Consider the following 21,249-nt stretch of genomic DNA (forward strand, 5'->3'; position numbering starts at 1 on the left):
TTAGCTTCCTTTTCTTATGGTAAACAGTCAGACTTTTGAAGACATTATTTTGAAGTGAACCTACAGTGTAATTGAGACAGTGACACTGTGCTGTAGCCACAGTAGATCATGGGTATACATGAGAAGGAGAGAGTTAGCTGTTGAACAAAATGTTATCTTTGTTTCTATGTGAAAAGTCCAGCAACGAGTATCTGCGTTCTATAGAGCTGACATGTTTTGTTATTCAATATGAAACATGCATGTCAAGTCTACCAAATACAGCATCCATCTGAATGTTTTGTAATGTTGCACCTCAATGTCATCCAGAACGATAACAATGAACACATTTAGCTTGAGCAAAATGCACTGATCAACAAAGTTTTGTTGTAGGGATATAACAACCCCAAATCAAACATCTGTATACTTTTGCAAATGTAATCATACCTTTAAAGAGCCTTGAACTGGGCCTATGCACATACGTTTTGAAGCATATATTCCAATTATCCATGACAGTGAAAATATCCATTCAAAAAATATCTATCCATCCACATTCCTGGCATCAGTGATATCCCTCTCAGTTGGTTTCAAATATACACTAACCCCTCTGTAACTATCTCCTCAATAAGTCACAGATTTGGGTAACCCGCCATTGTAGAAGTTGTAAGAGCTTTTTTCCGAACCAAGATGGCGGCTTGTGGATGCTTAATTAGATGGCTTAGGAGATAAGATACACAATTTCTGAATGGAATAAACAGGCTTCAAATATGTTTAACTATAGGTATATGTTTAACTATATAAACGTACACTGCTGCCGGCAAAGTGCTAGCACATACCCGGTTAGAAAAGGTTGCCCTCAAGCAAACTAGTAGTAGTGCTCTGACCAGATGTCCAGAGTAAACTGTCCCAGAGAAAACGGTCATCAGCCAATGGAATCAGACGGTCGAGGTGTATGCACCATACCGATTACCAGTTCAGTACAGCCCAGAGTTTATGCAACATCAGCATAGCAAGCTGGCAAAGTTTACGTGGTGGACTGAGCTGACATACTTAGTCGAGAACAGACGAATTTGCTAAGGGTTTGCTATCCTTTTCGAACGTGACAATTTTGCGGATTTAGAGATATCTTTTAAACCACCTGAGGGATATCACTGGTGCCAGGAATCAGGGGAGCAATCCTGCCGGGAGATTTTGAAGCCGGCTATACCATGTGGCCATGGAGAAAACTGCAGCTGGTGCCAAAAGTTTCCCCATGTAAAATAAGACTTTTTGGACTGTGATTTCTCATATGCGATTTTTTCATAGCCTACAAGCCACGAAAGAAACATGTTTTTTAATATATATAGAGAGATTTTTTTTTAAATTTTTTTAAGGCACGTCACAAGCATACACGCACTTCCAAGGCACGTGTCTGAAAAAGTAAACCTGATGCAGGTCAGAAAAACACTGAAACGCGCCTCTACTTTAGCAACTGACTGGTGCTAACCCTAACCCATAAACAGCACCCATAAACGGCATTTCTCTGAGGCTACGTGTAAAATCTTTGTCATGTTTGGCATGATCTAGGATCAGCTTGCCTCGCTGCCTCCTGATCTCATCCATTAGTGGGCTGACACTGACAAGACCAGGCAGCAACTAAGGACAAACTCCCAAGACTCCGACCAAGGGTAAAAAAAACATGAACAACACATGGTTATTATGTGATAAAAGCCCCATCCAACTCCTTGGTTGGGATTGAGCTCATGAAGTACACATCACAGAAGAGTCTTTATGGTGCAGCCCACATGACCACTCACATGAGCCTCTCCAAGGGTAGTTTTTGTGAAACTTTTATTTGTTTCTTGATTTATTTCTTAAAACAAGTCACAGTATTCACAGGTATACAGTACACACAACTACCACAATATAAAATTAGAAGCCAAGCTAGAGCAACTGCAAGGATAACTGATGTGAGGGAGTGCCATCAAAACACATGAGAAAGCTACCAACTAAAAGTCTAAATGAAATGTTTACCACTAATTCAGAAGGTTATCCTGTATCCTAATTATGAAATATTAAATAAACAGCTACGGGTGTCATATTTCGGCAGAATAGTCTTTATAACTTATTTTTCACCACAGGAGAAAAAGGTTCAGCATTTTCACAGTCTGGATACCTGCAGAAAAAAAGAAAAGGAATTGAAAAATCCGCAACAACGATACATGGAAACAAAGTCATTAGAAAGTGACATGAAGAAAACAAATAAGGCCTATGAAAACAGTTATATACAATACACTTAATATTAGTTAGGAATTTCTACTAATTATTTATAACATACAATTTAACTAGATAGTATTTTGTGCTAGATTTGACTGAGATATATCTAACAGAATCGTGAGCTCTAGGACTAGGGTTACTTCCGGGATTTTCATCTGTATCTTGCATTTCTGAGAGTAACAATTTAAACCAAAAGCTTTAAGCTTTTAAGTCTACCTTCCATTACTCATCCAACGCGAATGGAATTCTATAACATTTAAAGATGTGAAATGAAATGACGTGATTACCATTTACTTATTGTAATAACCATGAAAATGGTAATACAAATACTGCTACAATAAGAGAAAATACATACCTATATATCAAGAAGCAGGGAATTGATAGTCTCTTCTTAAAAATACTTTGTACGGTTGAGAGCTCTCTGAGCCAGCTGGCCACTCTCATCAGTGATTTTCTCCCAGTCCGTCTGACCGACCACAAAGCCGATAGCACGCTTTCGATCGGCGTCTTTTTGCTCTTCAAGGTCAGCCCAGCGAACCTAAAGGACAGGGAGGAAAGCGACCAGGGGCTTGCGTCATGAGCAGGAGATGGATAAGGGACTATCATTTTATGTTAATGCTGGGTTTCAACATATTTGCATATGTATGCTCGTTTGGAATTCTGGTAACATGGGGAAACATCTCATTTCAGGAGTAAACAAAACAAATAAATCAAAAGTACACTTTGGCCAAAACATAAGCCTGTTCTCAAGACAAAATTCTCCTGTTTCTTGACGCTCGCTTGGAATGAGTTCCCTGCGTAAGTAATGGGACAGTGAAGCATTGTGTCTTCTTTTGGCTCTACACTCCGAGTATGGATTTGAAATCTTTTATTTGATAGTATTTGTGTACATATTGACTTCACCATTCAGAAATTACAAACATTTCTATGCATAGACTCCCTATTTTGAGGTACCCAAAAGTAATGGGACAGATTTATCAAATTAAGCACTCATGTTTAGTATTTGGTCGACAATCCTTTGCATGCAATAACTGCCTGAAGTCTGCGACCCATTGACCCCACCAGATGCTTGATATCTTCTCTGGTGATGTTCTGCCAGGCCTGTACTGCAGCCATCTTCAGTTGTTGTTTGGTTTGAGGTCTTTTTGCCTAAAATCTTATCAGGAAATGAAATGCATGTTCAATTGGATTTAAATCTGAAGATTGACTTGTCCAGTCAAGACTTTTCCACTTTTTGGCCATGAAAAACTGCCTAGTTGCTATATAAGTATGTTTTGGGCCATTGTTTTACTGAATGATGAAGCAGCATCTAATGAATATGGAGGAATTTGCTTGCACTCAAGCAGACAAGATGTATCTGTACACAGAATACATTCTGCTGCTGCCGTTAGCAAGTTCTCGTGACAGCTGTACATGCCCAAACCTAACACCTCCTGCACCACGTTTCACAGATGAGTTGGTATGCTGTAAATCTTGGGCAGATCCTTGTTCTTTGTTTTTTCCAAACTTTCCTCTTGCAATCACTCTGGTACATGATAATATTAATCTTATCTGTCCACAAGACCTTTTTCCAGACCGCCACAGACTTTTTAGGCACTTTTTAGCCAATTGTAACCTGACCATCCCTTTTGAGGATAACTAGTGGTTTGCACCTTGCAGTGACGCGTCTGTAGTTTGGCTGGTGACATGTTCTGCGGATGGTAGTCTCTGACACAATCACGCCTACCTCCTGGGTAGTGTTCCTGATCTGCGGGACAGTTGTTTTGTGCCAGTATTGATTTTAGACTTACCAGAAACACCTGTCAAGCCAATTGTCCTATTACTTTTGGGTACCCTAAAATAGGGGGACTATGCATAAAAAGTGTTGTACTTTCTTTGTTGTACACAAATACCATCAAATAAAATATATTTGCTTTTTTAAATTTTTTAAATTTATTTTTTTACTTAAGCAGGGCACTATTTCAAAGACAGGTCAAACAGTTGTTGCTGCCCTAGGTGCCAGCCTGCAGATGGGGATGAGTGAGTGAGTGACAGGTCAGGCAGTGACATACTATGATATATGAAACAGATGACAGGACGGAGAGTGTGCCACTTTACCCTCTTCTTTCCCGGCTCCGACATGCGGGTGGCGTAGTCGTCTGGCAGCTGAAGGAAATCCTCCATGTCCTCGCCATCACGTTTTCTCTTCCCTCCACTCACCAGGCCATCCAGCTTGTCTGTAAGGGAGAGAGTGCTCTCCAGGTCACATCCAGCTTCAGCAAAAACATATTTTGCTGAGATTGTTCTTGAAGACAACGCCAACTCTTCTGTGTAGCGTCAGTTGAGATATTTTCTTCGGTCTAGAATTCGGTCTACTTAGGATGTTACGATCACCATGTTTCTGCCAATGTTAGGCATTAGACTTGATAATCATCTCATTGGTGTGATGTCTGAGCATCAACATGGCACATTTAGATTCATATTAAAGATGGAATACAAAAAAACTCTTATTGGATTGTTTACCGTAATGCATCAAGTGTAGTGCATTTGTAAGCATTTGAGAAACTCAATCTCAGTTCACAATAAACCCCCCCCCCTCCTTGTGAAAGTTGCTTCAGAAAAGGTCAATTCTTGTTGAAACCAATCAAGCTTTGCAAATTAACCAAGATGTCTCGTCATTTTAATATTGAAGTAAGCCAAGAGAGACAAGAGGGAAAAGTGTGCCTGAGAACAAATTGGGAAAGAGTCAAAACCTTGTATTCCAATATTTATTTTGTAATACAAGGTTGCTAACTATTCTCTTCTCTCATTGAAGATTGTGTGAGTGCACTTTAAAACAGCCACAAATGTATTCCTTTGCAAAACATCATTGCATTTGTGGAAGTAAAATAACAATAATAAAGAAAAAAAAAATAATAAGAAAATGAATAGTTAGAATGTTTTTCCTTTAAAAATGTACTGTTTTGGTTGCATATTCATCATGGTTACAATTTGTATTTCACAAATTTGAGTTTGTCTAGATGACAGTGTGGCTATCACTGCCTGGCTGAAATACAAACTGTAACCTTGATGAATATGCAACCAAAATAGTACATTTTTAAAAGGAAAAACTTTTTTTTGCTTTGATAAAAAAGAAAATACCTACCGAGTTTTGCCTCAGAAGTGTCCATCTCCCATTTGCTTTTTGGAATGTAACCCTAAATTATACAGAGACATTATACAGAGAGACTGCAACGGTTAGACTGTGGCAAGAAGCTAGGGGTCGGGAGGGAGAGAGAGACAGAGAGGAGGACAATGGGTTTGGTGACAGGAGAGAAAATGCTTTAACTCAGATTAATAAGATTCAAGATTCAAGATTAATAAAACAATATTAGTACAATGACAATCTCAAGAATGACACTGCATGAGACATGAAACATTCTTTAAGACGTTGGGCATGCACACAATTCAGATGTCATGACATCGTGTCACTTGAAAGGTTGAAGGTTGTGCTTTTGGAATAAGCCATGATCAAAGCATTTTGAGCAGTCAGACTTTGAAAACAGCTCGACTGACAAGCTACTTGCACAAAAACAAGGTGTCTTGAGGTTAATACATTTTGGTACCAATCTACAAGTTAAGACAGCTCTTTTAATATATGATATAATTACCCTACATAAGAAAAAGATTAATTGTATTTTATATTTCAGGCAGACAGGCAACCCACTAACTGCCAGAGAATTCTGGAACACTCACCACCGAGAGTGCCAAGTGTTGTATGTGGTATTTACCTAGCAACAATACTTTGATTGGCTACAGATTGGCTACAAAGTGTCATAAAAACGTGTCATAATTGTCTGTGAATAAAGTCACCCTTGGCACTCTATAATGTTGACAATTTGGGCGACTTTATTCACCCTCGGCACTAAATGAGTTAACATCTGTGCGCACAACAGACATTACATTAAGCAGTTGAACTCTTCGACAATGCACTATGCGGTGCATTAAGCAGGTGCACTCCATAACACTCTGACTGGTTCGAAACACGAAATAATCTTTCATTATTTCTCACTACAGTATCAAAGATCATCAATAGGCAGGTGAGTCAAGCGTCTATGCTTTTAAGTCAGACTGTAGGTTTATCCACACAATGCATCAATCAAATGTGTCAGGAATACTTCAGCTCACAAACATGTGTGTCATGTGCTTTTTGGTTTCTGGGTTGGTCTCAAACCCACATTACTGCACCAAACACACCACCACAGTGGTATGCAATATCAGCTGTTGTTCAAGGCTTGTAGGTGAACCCCATTGAAGCCAGCTACACTAGCTACAGTATGATAGAGGCAGTGATCCATGAGTGGTGTGGCTGATAAAATATGATCTTATTACATGACAAAACAGGTCGACAGGCTACTACTCCATCAGTCTCTGGGTGCTTCACCACAGGTTCTGTAGTTAGTGGTGTACGACGCCAGGACTTTTGGAGTTCACCCCGACTCCTGCTTTCAGAGTTGATGGAGTCGACTCTTTCTCGACTCTGACTCCAAAATGGCAAACTGTCCTAAAATGAATAATACTGCGATGTCAGGAAGTGTGATGTCGTGAGTGCTTTAAAACGATTGCAATCGGCTAGCAATGCATTGGGAGAAGGTTGCCATTCTCTACAAGACATAGCTATCGTTTTTTGTTGTTTCAGACATACATTTGCAGTGGAATTTGGAGTCAGAGTCGTGAGAGTTGATTCTTCTCCCTCTCAAAATTGGAGTCGACTCAAAGACTCAGAGGGGTTGACTCTTTTGGGGGTCGACTCCCCACCACAACTTGAAGTGGATACAGACATGCCCTATCATAATACAGTATATGCTAAGCCCTTCCTTATAAATGCCTTTGATGGCGGTGTTTCCAAGAAAAAAAACTAAATAATTAGTGCCTCCGGCATCAATACTTTATGTATATGACAATATAAAATAAAATAATGGCAAGTATATTTATTGGTAACCAACAGTAAGACATATACCATCTATGACTGTTCAAATTATAATATTTCAGATTTAAGAATTGGCCGATTAGCCGCTTCTGCAATAGGTTCAAAGTTCCACTGAGGTATTATAATTTTTTTTTATCAACAGTGATGCAGATTTTCTGATTTACATTTTTTTATACGATAACTGTTTCTTTTATCTTTTCCTACTGCTAAGGTAGGAAAAGATAAAAGGTAGGTGTGTTTCGGTATGCCCCGTCTTTGTTATTTTGTGTATCTGCAGATGCTGTTCTGATAAATACTTTTCCATCATTTGGATTAATAAAGTTCTACTATTACTACATAGTGCTACTTCTAGTGATTGTAGTCGTTTTAGTGTGCAGGAACATTTGGCTCCATTTACAAAAAAAGAGCTGTTTATTTCGCTCTCAAATGACTTTCATTTGGCTCTTTGTTCAGTAGTATTTCCGAATAAGTCTACAACTATAAATACTTTTTGTAAGAGAGATATGTGTTGGACGGTGCTCAAAGTACTTGTTATCGTTGTAAATAATGCAGCCAAATGAATGGCTCTTCCATGGAGAAGACTTGGTTCCCTCGGTTCACTAAAAAGAGATACTACAATGTGAACATTCCCCGCCTAAATCCACCTTTTGCATCACTTAGATTGAAAGGATCTATAGTATAGAAGTAGTAAAGAAGAAGAAGAAGCACTAAGTCACAGATCATACTTCTTGATGATTGCTGCTTTATGTTTTGCAATTTGTTATATATTAAACATTATTTCATTATTTGAAGTGACAGACAATTGAAATCTGAAATGAATCAATTGACATCAGAAATGTCAGCTAAATTCAGAGAAGAAGCAGTAAGCTATTTACTATGGTTCTTTCCCCATCCATTTAGCACCAATTAAATGATCATGGCATCTCTTTGGTCCTTGTTCCTAACAGAAAACTGCTGTATTATACAATGCAAACTGTACCTCAGTGTCTTTAGAAACATGAAATAAAATCCTATCCAACTACTGAGTCAGGTGTTTTCTGCTATAACTCTGCACTTATGACCACAAGTGTTTCCAGAGTGCTGCTCATTGAGAGTGAGGTCATCGACTCAATGATGAACAGTTAAACCCAAAGAAACAGCTGAGCACGCCGAGGGAGCTATGATGAGGGGTCTCAGGTTGACCAGTTGCTCTGCTACAGTACTTGTTTTCACTGAGCGTGTTCCAAGAACACGTCTATCCAATAACATATCCAATGATGATGAGAGCATCACAATGATGATGACAGCATCACACAACCTGGTTAAAATTATGTGCAAGTTGTAAAGAAATGAAAGGACAATCTTCAAAAATGTGTCCCTGGCCAAATGTGAAGTTCATAGTGCTACTACCAAGGCACATCGCTAAGTGTCTCCTGCGAACATGCTAAAGAATTCATCATTTCTACCACTGGATTATTGAAGCTACTGAATTATTGATTGCATTGATCAACACATTTCATAGTTCTGATGAATGAAATAGATAAAAAGGAGAATTTAATTAAGTTGCTTGGTGCAAGTAGGTACTGTATCTACTCGCCCATATAGACTATATCAACACCACAAGTAGTCATTTCAAAGAAGCTTCTACATTACATATGACCTTGTGCAGTGCAGCCAGTGTGGCCATTTTATGAAACCTATCATGTGAAACATGATGGGCAAATTTATCAAATTGAATCTATTTGTACATTTTCATGGGCCTGCTATTCTAACACAAAAAATAATTAAATCAATGAGTCTGAGGTATGTTGTTATCCCATTCCCTAATTATCCCAACTTGGGGGAAAAATGTAAGGAAATCTCAACATAACTAAAAGTGATAATGCTTAACATCTAAGGAGAAACTAACACCATGGTAAATTCTAAAAATCATTTGACTGACTCAAGTTATGTTTTGATAGATGAACAAATACTAAACTAATTTAAGCTTCTTTAAATTACCAATCATATCTTTTTTTTTAGATGAAGCCAAAGACAATGGTCCATCTTCGTATGGATGTTCTATTCCATTATTTTCTTTTAACAATTAGACTAAAATAAAACACAAACTTAAGGCAACGTTTAAAACCTACTTTAAAACAACAAGCCAGCTAGCATTTGTAATCACTGCAATGGCATTGTGATTGTGACCATTTTAGATGGACTGTCAATGGTGGATATGAGCACATATTACTTGAGTTTGACAACTATACAGCTACAAGGGCATGCTATTTAGGTCCTACCAGATCTCCTTCCTCCTCCTCCTCTTTCTTGGGTTCCTTGGGCTCATCCTCAGGATTAAAATCTTCCATTTCAACCTTGAACATAAGATTTTCTAATGAATATCATCCAACACGTCATCCACTGTCTTGTCACCTACAGCGGTCTAGGTTTACACTCAATTTTCTTGTCAAACATGAGTCCATTGTTTAGGGGTATTCAACGATGCTCCCTCAGCACCTCTTCTATAGGAACTGCAGATTATCAAACAAAGACACTGACATACTCCAAAAACTAAATCTCCTAACAAAAATACCTCTTCAATGGCAGCATCCTGAAGCAGGGACCTGACATCCAGGCGCACCATGTGACGTGGCGAGGATTCCCAGTTACCGGACATCTGTAAAAAAAACAAACAAAAAAAAAAAAACACATTGAATCAATAAAATGCAATGAATATTTGTGGTCTATCACTGTAATTTGTTATGCTTACAGAACTCTTGAACATGTATTTGTGAGCTCTGCAGAAGTAGACAAAGGGGTCCAATACGGACCTTTGTTATATCCTTTAGCTTCCGCCCATGGACGTTTCTCTTCGCGCAGGTCTGACTGTCTCCAGTGATTTCAGCCACGTACACCTGGGGAAAGATCGATTTTGTTGCTCGTCAATTTCAGGAATTGATCAAATTTTGGAGAGAGGTTGCATGACAAACCTGACAAACGTGACTCACCTCAAAACCCTTAGTTTTGGCTGCACTCCAGAACTGATCAAAGTACTTCACCCTGTCGTTAATGGCGTCGATAATAATAAAGGGGAAAAATCCGTCGTCTAGTGTTTTCCTAAAGGTTTTAAGCATGCTACTCCGGTACGTATCCTCCATCTCTGGCTCATACTCGTATTCGAGCACCTGACAAAATGGAAGTAGGTGGACATTTGTTAAGAGAATAAAACCTGTTAAAGAGTTCATTATATTGAAACGTTCTGATCAAATTACAAAATCAATATGCACGTTTAAAAGATGGAGTCTGTACTTCCACGAACAGTGGACAATTTCCAAATACAACAGGCTTCTCATGGGCATTATGACAACATCTTCTAAAGAATGATAGTACTTGACCAAACCAGAGGGCCAAGCTGGACAAACCTTTAGCTTCATTCGTTTGCCTGTATCAGGGTCCTTCTCCACTTTCTCGATCTCAGTCATGAAGTAGTCGTCTAAGCCAAGCACTCTCGGCGGGGCGCCTCCACACTCTACCTCTTTGTCCTTAATGATGCAAACAATATTTTATCTAAGAAAGAGAGGCAGTACTTGGCCTCTGCAGGAGTGTTTTGCCCAAAAAATAAACAAGCAAAATGGTGCAAATAATCTACTATAACAAACTAGATTCTGCTTGATCAGACAATGGGATCAATACTGTCACTTCATGTTCTAATCAAACTGGTGGGAGACAAATGACAAGAAAGAATATTCCTTGGAACAGCCACTTTCAGACAATGCCAATTCTGGTCCAACTCACCCGCATTAGCTTTGCAACATGACTTTTCCCACTACCTGGAAGCCCCCTCATTATGATGACAATCTGGGGAACAACAAGAGCATACAGGTTATGGCACTTAGACAGAAGTTATTAAGTGAAGCTTGAGGTAATTGAGGGAAAGCAGCCATTTGCACCCTTTCAGGTCGAGTAGATCTGCCGGGTGGTTTGAGAAGATCTTCCACGTTCTTGGTCTCTGGTTTCTTCTCGACCCGCGGTGGTGCAGGGGGCGGAGGAGGCAGGGACGATGCCGAACCAGGGCCTCGCTCCTCTGGATAACCTCTCCTGTCACCTGAAGTAAGGTTCAATCAGCATCATTCACATCCTGGGCACTTGCTGCACGTGAATTATGTAGGCACCTGTTAGCGCCTGTTGGAGGGAGTAGCACTTCACTTACCATAGGGTGAGGAGCCATGGTCGTAACGCTCAGGCCCGCTGCGCTCGTAAGGGGGTCTGTCATACCCGGGTCTCCCATAGGGCTCGTCTCGGTCACGACTGCTACGGCCCTCCCGCTCCCGCATGTCCCTCTCCCGATCTCTGTAGCCTGGGCGTGGAGGGGGCCCAGGTGGTAACCTACACAGGTAGATAGATAGATAGATAGACAGATAGATAGATAGGTACTTTATTGATCCCAGAGGGGAAATTAAGGCGTTACAGCAGCTCACATCACAAACAACAACAAAGTAAAGTGACAATAGAATAATAGACTAAAATAGACACCTGAAACATTATATACAGCAAGAACAGTCCATTATGATTTAACATCCCCCAGCCTGACTCTGATCACTCCGATCAAGCCAGCCAGAGTCTGGTCTGGTCTGTCTGGTCTGTCTGGTCTGGTCTGTCTGGTCTGGTCTGGTCTGGTCTGGTCTGTCTGATCTGATCTGATCTGTCTGGTCTGTCTGGTCTGGTCTGGTCTGTCTGGTCTGTCTGGTCTGTCTGGTCTGGTCTGGTCTGGTCTGGTCTGTCTGGTCTGTCTGGTCTGGTTGTCTGGTTGTCTGGTCTGTCTGGTTGTCTGGTTTGTCTGGTCTGTGTGTGGTACAGTCTTATTGCGGCAGGCAGAAAAGATCTCCTATAGCGATAGATGAAGACGAAGAGAGGATGATAACATCTCATCTCTTTAAGAGCACTGCACATCTCAAACAGGCAGTATTCACAAGGCTACAAGCAGAAGGACTAGTCACACAGCACGATGTGAGACAGTACCTTTCTTCAACAACCATGGACTGTTTGCTTGAGGCAAAAACAGACAAAAACAAAAAGTTACACATTTTATAAAAGTTCTTCCAGACAGCAATGTTTGTCAAACCCCACTAAAAGGACTAGAACTACCTGTCATCTCTGGGAGGGTAGCGGTCCCTCTCGTATCGTTCTCTGTCGAAGTCCACAGGAGGCTTGTCTCTGTAGATTTCCCTTTCCCGGCTGTATTCCCGGCGCTCCGCATAGGGGTCCCCCCGTCTGTCATAATATGGGTCTCTGCTGTAGGGGTCTCTCTGGCCAAGAGGTTCTAGGGTGAAAGTACAATTGTTATTCAAGAAATGGCTGGACATTTACCTCTCACATTAGGTTTTTAACAAAACATTTGTACAATGGTCCGTAAGATAGAAACCTTTTTCGTAAATTCTGTCTGAGGGTACCGGATCCGGCCTCAACACAATCCTCTCTCCATAAGACATTCGTTCCACAGTCGTTCCGGGTTCTGCAAATTCAAAGAGGGATGAGTACCTTACAAAACGATGTGCACAACACCTTTCAAGAGTCTAAAAACGTGTTTCTACAAGAGCTTCCAAAATGTTCTTTGTATATCTTTACCGTGACCATGACCATAATCCACGGTTTTGGGAATGACTGGTGATTTGTGAATAGCAGAGGACAGGAAGCCAGTATCTGGGGGCATGGCATCCCATAGTTTATTAGCAGGTGCCTTTCCAGATTCAGTCATAAGATTGGTAGCCTGCATTCGAAAAAAAATGTCTTAACAGCTTAGCATATGTTCATGGCAAAAAAGAGTATAAAAGACATTGCACTGATCTGAAAATATCACTTGACCCCACCCACACACAGTTACAATGTAAAATATGTCACACACATATGTGGTTTACCTTTAGGGCACTCCTCACTTCTGGGGGGATTTCCAATCCCATGAGACCTGCTGAGAGCTCAGGCTGGGGTTCAGATTGGGGTTCCCCTACAGAGGTCTTACCCTCCTGCATCTCTCTGTTTACCAAAAAAGCACACACTATTGAATTCTGTGGAGAACTTACACGGCTAAAATATATTTCAAAAGTAGTGTTTAAGTTATGCTAACAGGATTAACTTGTTATTGGTACAGGGTTCTACCTGTAATTTTTCAGATATTGGTGCATCTTATCTTGTAAAACCAGAAGTGATTATTTTTGTGTTTTTGAAGTAGGGATGTTTATTTGAAGTGTTTAATAGTTTTTTTAAGTACTTGCAATGCTCTGAAGAAATTACTTCATAATGGATTTTGGAATAGGATCGGGCCTCAAATGTTAAACATATTTCTTGATGGTTGAGCCCATTATGACATTAACGTTGTGAATACTGTTGCATTTTTGTTTGTGCCTTTTGTCAATTAATCCCTAAAATTGTTGCATTTCAAGTCGTATTTCAGTAATGTACTTTAGTAATCTTGTCCATCCCTAGGAAGTATGTATTAGGAAGTATTAGGAAGTATGCAAAGAGTAGTAGAGCCTAATAGGGATGGACTCATTCATTTACACAACTATAAAATCTGTATTTTTCCTCTGATTCTGATAGCGGATTTCTCAGTTTTGTATTATTTCTTAGCTCAAAATGAGATTTGGAATCATTAAATGATGAAAAAATGAATATCATGCATATTATTTCAAATACTAAATGAAATAATAGATGAAGATTTACCAATAAATATTTTTTGCAAATAACTGTGATGTGAATAAGAAAATATTGCTAAGTAAAAAGTGCAACATAGGCCCATCCAGCTGAACTGGGACAGTTTTCATAGCTTTTAATGTAGTACTAGTATACTAGGTAGACAGAGACGTCAAAATCTATGGAGAAGTTTTCCTCCGTTTTTTTACCGCATGACCTAAGAGAGCGAGGTACTCTGTCATGTGCTTTGTAGTTAATGCCAAATTATGTTTTGAAAAGCTGCTTTTGCCGACAGAAGATTAGCCTCTAGTGTCATTCGCTAACTAGCAACACACATTAAGTGAGCTCTGCAGTTGGTGAACAGCGCGCGCGCACACACACACACACACACACACACACACACACACACAGACACACACAGACACAGACACACACACACACACAGACACACACACACACACACACACAGACACACACACAGACACACACACAGACACACACACACACACACACACACAGACACACACACACACACACACACACAGACACACACACACACACACACACAGACACACAGACACACACAGACACACACACAGACACACACACGACACACACACGACACACACACGACACACACACGACACACACAGACACACACAGACACAAAGACAATTGGTGTACTTTCTACAGAACTATTAATTTCTGCAGAACTTTTGCAGGGTAGAAAGGCATCTGTATCATACAATGGAATTACCATAGAACAAATGAAGTCATTTTCTAATCAATTCAAATGCAAATTTCCATATTTCCATAGGCTACTGTTTTTATGTCCGAATTATGTGATTTTTTTTCTTATTTATAGGGATATTATAAAAGCATTTTCACTGCTACAGATGACATGCAACATTTAGAAACAGAAACAGAACATTTCACATGTAAGTGATACAGAAACGGAATGTAGTGTCTCTCCCCTCTTCAAAGAAAACAATGCATGTCACTATAAATTACCTTATTAGCTTGAGCTCCTGGGCTGCTTTCAGGATGATCTCATGCTGCCGCTGAGAGAGGGCAAGTATCCCTGCGTTGGTTCCCTGGGGCGCGGCCTCCAACGGACTCTCTTGCACCTTAACAAGTGGAGCTGCAGGAGGCGGAGGTGGAGGGATATCTAGAGGAGGCTCTGGTCGGGCGTCAAAATGGGGTCTGCGATCCTCAAAGTCTGGAGGATACCCCCTCTCCGGTGGAGGTCTTGGTGGAGGTCTTTCCCAATCTGGGGGCGGTGGGTAATGTGGCTCCTCGCGTCTATAAGGGGGCTCTTCTTGGTAGTTGTGGAATCGGTGGTCTCCTCTGCCCCGCTCTTCTTCCTCGTATGGGTATGGACGCTGTCTTTCATCCTCCCATTTATCCTCCCTAAAGCGCTCTGGAGGTGGGCCGCGGGGGGGATAGGGAGGGTAGTCCCTCTCTGGGCGCTCCCTGTCCCATTCCCCACGGGGTTCGTAATACTCCTCGTCACGTTCGTACTCTTGGGGCCGATAGTTGACTGGTGGCCTGCCATACCCATCATCAGGTCTAAATTCCTCACTGTAACCGTCGTTGAACCCTTCTTCCAGGACTTCGTGCGGGGGTGGCGGGCGTCGCATGCCTCGACCCATTGGACGATGGCCCATTGGGCGCCTCCTCATGCCCCTCTCGATCATCTCATGAGGTGGGGGAGGAGGTCCTCTGAGGTGGGGGGGTCGTGGCCACCCAGGCTCCCTCTTCATGTCGTCGTGGTATGGGGGGTGCTCCATCGGGTCCCTCTCCATCATCTCACGTGGCAGAGGGGGTCGCCTCATGTCTCTATCCATCATATCATGGTGCATGGGCCGCCCTCGCAGGCCAGGGCCACGATGCATGGGAGGATGCATGGGAGGACCCATGGGGTCCATTTCCATGTTATCATAAGGCATGGGGAGCCCATGAGGGTCATGGTCCATTGCTGCATGTGGAAGAGGGCGCCTCGGACCCTGGTGCATGAAACCAGGACGGCCTCGTGGGGGTCGTCCCCGCCCAGGGGGGAATGGGGGTCTTGCACCTCGCATTGGAGGCCTCCTGTCCATCCAATATGGGTCCCCCCCTTCTTCCCAGTACTCTGGTGGCTCAGGCTCTTCCCAGTGCCTATCAAAGGGCTCCCCTCTACCCATTGGGGGGCCTCCTCTCCCAGGCTCTTCATAGTGCTCCTCTGGCGGGTAGTAGTGCTCCTCTGGTACCCACATCTCCTCTTCTGGGGGTGGTGCCTCTGATTCCATTCCGCTAGGTTCCTCCAGCGAGGGATCCTGCCACTGGTAGTCTTCCTCTTCTCCATGTTGTCTCGTTTCTTCATGCGGGGGCCTGTAGTCATACGGCATCTGCTCCACTTCCTCCCCGAGCGGTTGAGGATTGAGACTGTACCCATGAGGAGGGCCCTCTGGGCCTCCGTGTAGCCCTCCGCCGCGTCCCCTCTGCCCACGTCCTCGGCCCAGCCCTCTGAGAGGTACTGGCGGCTGGCCGCGTCCTGTACCACAGGACATATGTGGGGCCATATGCGTTTCTCCCTGCTGAAAACCGGGGGGTTGTTTGGGCATGCCTGGTTTTGGTGGCTCAGGCCCATGAGGCTTTTGCCCCAGCAGAGGTCCATTGTTGACATTGTTTGGCTGCCCACCTTGTTGGAGAGTGCTCTTGACAGGGGTAGTGTTCTTTTGAGGCACTGAGGAAGGAGCTGATACTGGGGTTTTAGCAGCATCTGGGGTCTTCTCGTTGTTGGTGGAGTTGTTACTTGCAGCATCAGGCTTGTTTGGCTCCACCTTTGTTGAAGTAGTCTGAGGAATGGGATCCTTTTGCACAAAAAAGCCATCTAATGAGTCCAACATGTCATCCGTCATGTTTTCTGTCTCTTTTGCGCCTTCTGGCTTCATTTTATCCTGTGTTGCTTGCTGCTGTTTCCCTGTGGGTTTCCCTAGAGGCTTGGAGCCCACTGGTGTTTCAGCCTTGATCTGTTGTGGTTTAGTATCCTTGGCATGTTCTGGTCTAGGTTGGGGACCTTGTTGTACTCCTTGCTGTTGGGGACCTTGCTGTTGGGGACCTTGCTGTACTCCTTGCTGTGGTCCAGGGGGTCGTTCAAAGCGAGAGGGAGGGCCCTGCCTTGGGGGCTGTTCAAATCTTGCCTGTTGCCCAAATCTAGGCTGATTTCCTCTTGGAGGCTGGTCAAATCTCTGACGCTGGTCAAATCTGGGTGGGGCATTAAAACGCTGAGGCTGCTGCTCAAACCTTGGGCCATTCCCTCTAGGACCATCAAACCTGGAGTGAGAGAAACTATATGAATGAGAGCATGTGTTATATGGAACTGTGTTTCCCCTATACCTGCGTAGTAATGCACCCAACTCTAATAACTACTTGCCTCACCAAACCAAACCCTCACTTCATTACTGTACAAGTACAAAGGAATTACTTATGTCAATACAATGTTGTTACTAGAGTAATTACAGAGTTAATACACAAGGTATTAGGGCAACTAATGTACTGCTTGACCATATGTTTTAGTGAACACTGCTCAAGTCACAATATCATGAACACAATTACCTTGGCCCTCTTGGGCCGTTATAGCGTGGTGGCGGACCTGGGGTCGGACCTGGGGTTCTAACCCCTCTCCCAGCTGGGCCTGCTCCCCGAACAGGTGGTCCAGATGAACTGTACGGTTCTGACTGTATCCCCGGGCCAGTGGGACGAGGATACGGTTCTGTAGGTGTGGGGGTGGACATGCATGCCGCATTGGGTGCACCCTGCTGTCCAGCTCGAGGGCCCCAGGACCCATGTTCAGAAGTGGGCGAGGGCTCCATACTTGGAGTGGCTGGCATGGAAGGGCTCGCCATGTGTTGCATTTGCGCCTCCGGTCCAGAATAGGGGTACTGTCCGTAGTCCTGCCCTATCATTCCACTACCATACTGACTGCCTCCGTACGGCTGCATGGCTCGGAGGGTGCTGACCCTCTCCTGCAGGTGGGCATTGGTGGAGTTCATCTGCTCCTGCCACTGTTTCCACTGACACTCATAGTCCTGCAGTTGGTCTTTGTGGGGGTAGGACTGGAACTGCTCCTGCCACAGAGTGAAGGTGCGGTCCCACTCCTGGAACACAGGAGCAAACTGCTGCTGCTGCATCTCGTAGTGCCTCAGCTGCATGTCCATGGGCATCGTCTGGAGATGAGGAAACAACAAATGCTATGACAACTTTACCCAGTCCAAATGCCTTATATAGCAGAATTTCAAGACACAATTACAGACTGATATTCAGAGCTACATTATGTAAGGTCCTAAGCTATAATTGTACATAAGTGGGGGAAATACAGGTCAAAGCAGACATTACATTCAAAGAGAACAAATGATCATCAAAGCCGTGTAAGAAAAGGCTACCTCTAGATGTGCAGGCTGCTGGACGAACTGCTGGTACTGCCCGAGGATTTGCTGCAGCTGTGCATGCTGCTGCATGAGGGCCTGGTACTGGAAACCTGCCCTCTGCTGCTGCACCTGCTGCCACTGGGCCGCTGCAGCCTGCAGCTGCTGCAGACGGGCCGCCTCCTCAGGGTCTTTTGGGGTGACAACTTCTGGCTGCAAGTGACCCAATGGGAGAGTTAAGATGTATCTTCTGAATTACAATTTCCATTTTCAACTGTTTACTTTTGTGTAAACTTTAGACTGAGAAAAACAGCTCATGCAAATATATGGTGAGGGATAAGGTTGAATATGACTTAACCAGTAAAATACTGTTTTGGACAGTTGGTATATCAAAGGAGATTCATAAAGTAAGACTATACAACGCTTGAGAAACTAAATATCACAATTGGAAATACTAAGGATAGGCACCAAACCAATCTAGTTCTATGAAACAGTTCAGATGAGTTAATCTCATCAGCTGTTCAAGGTTGAGCAGTCAAGGCTAAATCCTTGACTGAAGTCGCTTCCGTCTCAAAACCATGATTAAGATACAGCGTATTTGTATACAAAGCTTCAGAACTGTGCAGTAAGGTTTACCTTCTGATTATTCCACATATTCTCATCCAAATAACATTTAGACCGAGCTTTGCATATTCCACATTACCTTGCCATTAGGCCAGACAAATGCATGTAAAAATGCAAATCAATCATACTCTTATAGAGACTAAAAACTGTCTGTTTTTCTTGTACCGTCTCTTCAGGTGGTGGTGGAGGTGGGGGCTCCTCTTTAGGTGGGGGTGGTGGAGGGGTACTTTTGGGAGGTTCTGATGGAAGGGGAGGAGCAGGTCCTGAGGGCTGGGTTTTGGGAGGTGGTGCTGGACTGTCACCCTGGTTCTGATTCAGTTTGGCCTTCTCATTTCTAAGCCTCTGCAAATTCTGAAGGTGCTGTTTGTACCAGTACTGCTGTTGATCCTGGATGGAATAAGCATATGGCAATTAGTTAAATAAACATGCTACCTTGTTAAACATAAATAACGTGGGGGGTGATGACCAAGTAGGTAAGGACTAAAACAAAACTGACAGCAAGAGGCCAATGTGGGACTTCATGCTAGGGACTTTCCTTGATGTTCATTGTGAACATTAGTACTATAGGTCCTAGCAATAACATGAAAGTGAAATGACAAGGCCTTCTTACTTCCAACATACGGTGTTATCACGAGTGCTACAATAATGTGAAAACACACATGAAAGATATTACCTGTAACGACATAGTAGAAAAATCGGGTTTTTCTTCCTCGGGGGCGGAGGAATTGGCCTGCTCTTTCTGGGCCATAGAGTCTTTCTTGTTTACAGTTACCTCTTTTGGAGCTGGGGTACCTCCATTATTCTGAGGAGTCACCGGTGGGGCTGGTGTCGCCGGCTCTGGAGGGGGAGGCTGGGCCTCCTTGGGCGGCGCTGGCTGTGGCGGAGGGGGCTGAGGACCAGACGGACCTCGAATAGACTGATTCTCGTCTTGATAATAGGTATGAGCACCGGGACCATATCCTCCTGATCCATCGTCTTGCCATGATGACCCAGGTGACACGGCTGCAGAACTGCCGCCATAGGTATTAACATTGTTGTTGTGATGCAACACCGACTGAAGCTGTTTTTGGTGAAGCTGCTGCAGTTGTTGCATTTGCTGAAGGTGCTGCTCCCGCAGGCTCGAGAAATGTGCCGCCGGTGCTGGAGCTCCATATCCTCCGAATCCTCCTCCTTGAGGTGACGGACCCCTCGTCTGCTGCGGTCTAGGACCACCGAATTGCTGCGGAGGTGGTTGATGGCCTTGGCCACCACCAAAGTTCCCCCAAGAGGGAAACATGCCTTGAAGTGGACAATGTGCAGGCCTGGCTTTGTGCTCACACAGGGAGCCGGTCCAGTGTAAAAGATAAGCTAATGCTATGTTACCCTTGGTAGATGGTTATTTTTCGCGCGTGTTACAAGCTGTATACAAATGTTGATTACCGATACTGTTTGTAATATGAATAAATAGTTATATAAATCGTACTTCGTGCGTTTTGGGGGGTTCCTTATCCTTTAGCGCCACAGCTAACTAGCTAGCTGTCTGAGGGGTGAGGGTAGCTAGCTAGAGATGTGTGTGTAGCTCGCGAGTCGCAAACGCTGATTCAAATCTTTTAGATGAACTGAGTACTGAAACAAAAGAGTCATTAGGTGAATCGTCACAGGTTAGGCTGCTATGTCAATACCACTCGTAATATCCTGCAAAAAACATAACATTGTGATAATTATGGAAGAACACAAGTCGTATCCCTGTGGCTATTTTGTTTTCCCAAACAATTAATCAACCCATCCAATTAGGTGTATCTATTGTGCGTCACAAAAACATTAAAACAGTTAAAATAAGGCACATACAGAGTAAAACGTTTGGACTGAGAATAGAGAACATTATTAACATTAATGTGTTGGACACGTTATAACGTGATAGTGGTGGACTGAAATACGAATGCAATACAATTCAATTATATTAATGCCAAGGATAAATCCCAAGGATTGAGCGAACTGGAGACGCTGAACGATTCAGTGAATCAAAGAATCGGACTTCGTAGAAGAACTGAACTAAATGTTTCAGTTCAGATAGATGATTCGATCACTGGACTGGAGGGAGACGTAGCTACGTAAAATGTGATTGGTTTGCAGGCATGTACGTCATACGTAATGGCCATATCCGAACCCGCGAGAAACATCCTATTTCTTAGGAGCTCGTCTCCTCTCCTCGATTCATGTCCCACGTACCCCCCCACCCCAAAAAAATAAAAATCCAATCCAATTACAGTAAACATCTAGGTAAACATAGAAATATAGCACAATCACAACATCACAGACAAATAAAACATTTACAAATACTTTAACTTCAAATACACCTTTTCAGGGTTTTCAAATCCCATTATAAAAGTTGTAACTTTTACCTTGAAATCC

At 43.0% G+C, this 21,249-nt stretch overlaps 1 protein-coding gene across 2 annotated transcripts; it reads right to left on the reverse strand.

Annotated features, from left to right (window-relative positions):
* Window positions 1-1,804: 1,804 nt before the first annotated feature.
* On the reverse strand, window positions 1,805-20,316 carry ylpm1 (YLP motif containing 1). 2 transcript variants are annotated; one of them, XM_083688273.1, is made up of 21 exons: window positions 19,631-20,316; window positions 19,024-19,245; window positions 18,253-18,447; window positions 17,426-18,036; window positions 14,840-17,143; window positions 13,057-13,171; window positions 12,767-12,908; window positions 12,564-12,653; window positions 12,287-12,461; window positions 11,352-11,527; window positions 11,092-11,246; window positions 10,937-10,999; window positions 10,564-10,683; window positions 10,150-10,326; window positions 9,973-10,056; window positions 9,735-9,818; window positions 9,442-9,516; window positions 5,357-5,408; window positions 4,330-4,448; window positions 2,588-2,770; window positions 1,805-2,131 (listed from the first exon to the last, which is right to left on the reverse strand). In XM_083688273.1, the coding sequence occupies exons 1-20, from the start codon at window positions 20,132-20,134 to the stop codon at window positions 2,624-2,626; spliced, it is 5,610 nt and encodes a 1,869-aa protein (XP_083544399.1). In that variant the 5' UTR covers window positions 20,135-20,316; the 3' UTR covers window positions 1,805-2,131; window positions 2,588-2,623. The 2 variants fall into 2 exon arrangements, with proteins under 2 accessions (XP_083544399.1, XP_083544400.1); XM_083688274.1 differs by having other exon boundaries at window positions 19,532-19,648.
* Window positions 20,317-21,249: the final 933 nt, after the last annotated feature.

This window comes from Argentina silus (assembly GCF_951799395.1).
Source record: "Argentina silus genome assembly, chromosome: 17".
NCBI classification, from domain to species: domain Eukaryota; kingdom Metazoa; phylum Chordata; class Actinopteri; order Argentiniformes; family Argentinidae; genus Argentina; species Argentina silus.

Coding starts and splice junctions, on each gene's coding strand:
- ylpm1 (XM_083688273.1), bottom strand. CDS start 20,134: ATGTTTCCCTCTTGGGGGAACTTTGGTGGTGGCCAAGGCCATCAACCA. Junction 9,517..9,734: donor AGGATGCTGCCATTGAAGAG/GTATTTTTGTTA, acceptor CTTATGTTCAAG/GTTGAAATGGAAGATTTTAA. Junction 2,771..4,329: donor CGGAGCCGGGAAAGAAGAGG/GTAAAGTGGCAC, acceptor CCTGTCCTTTAG/GTTCGCTGGGCTGACCTTGA.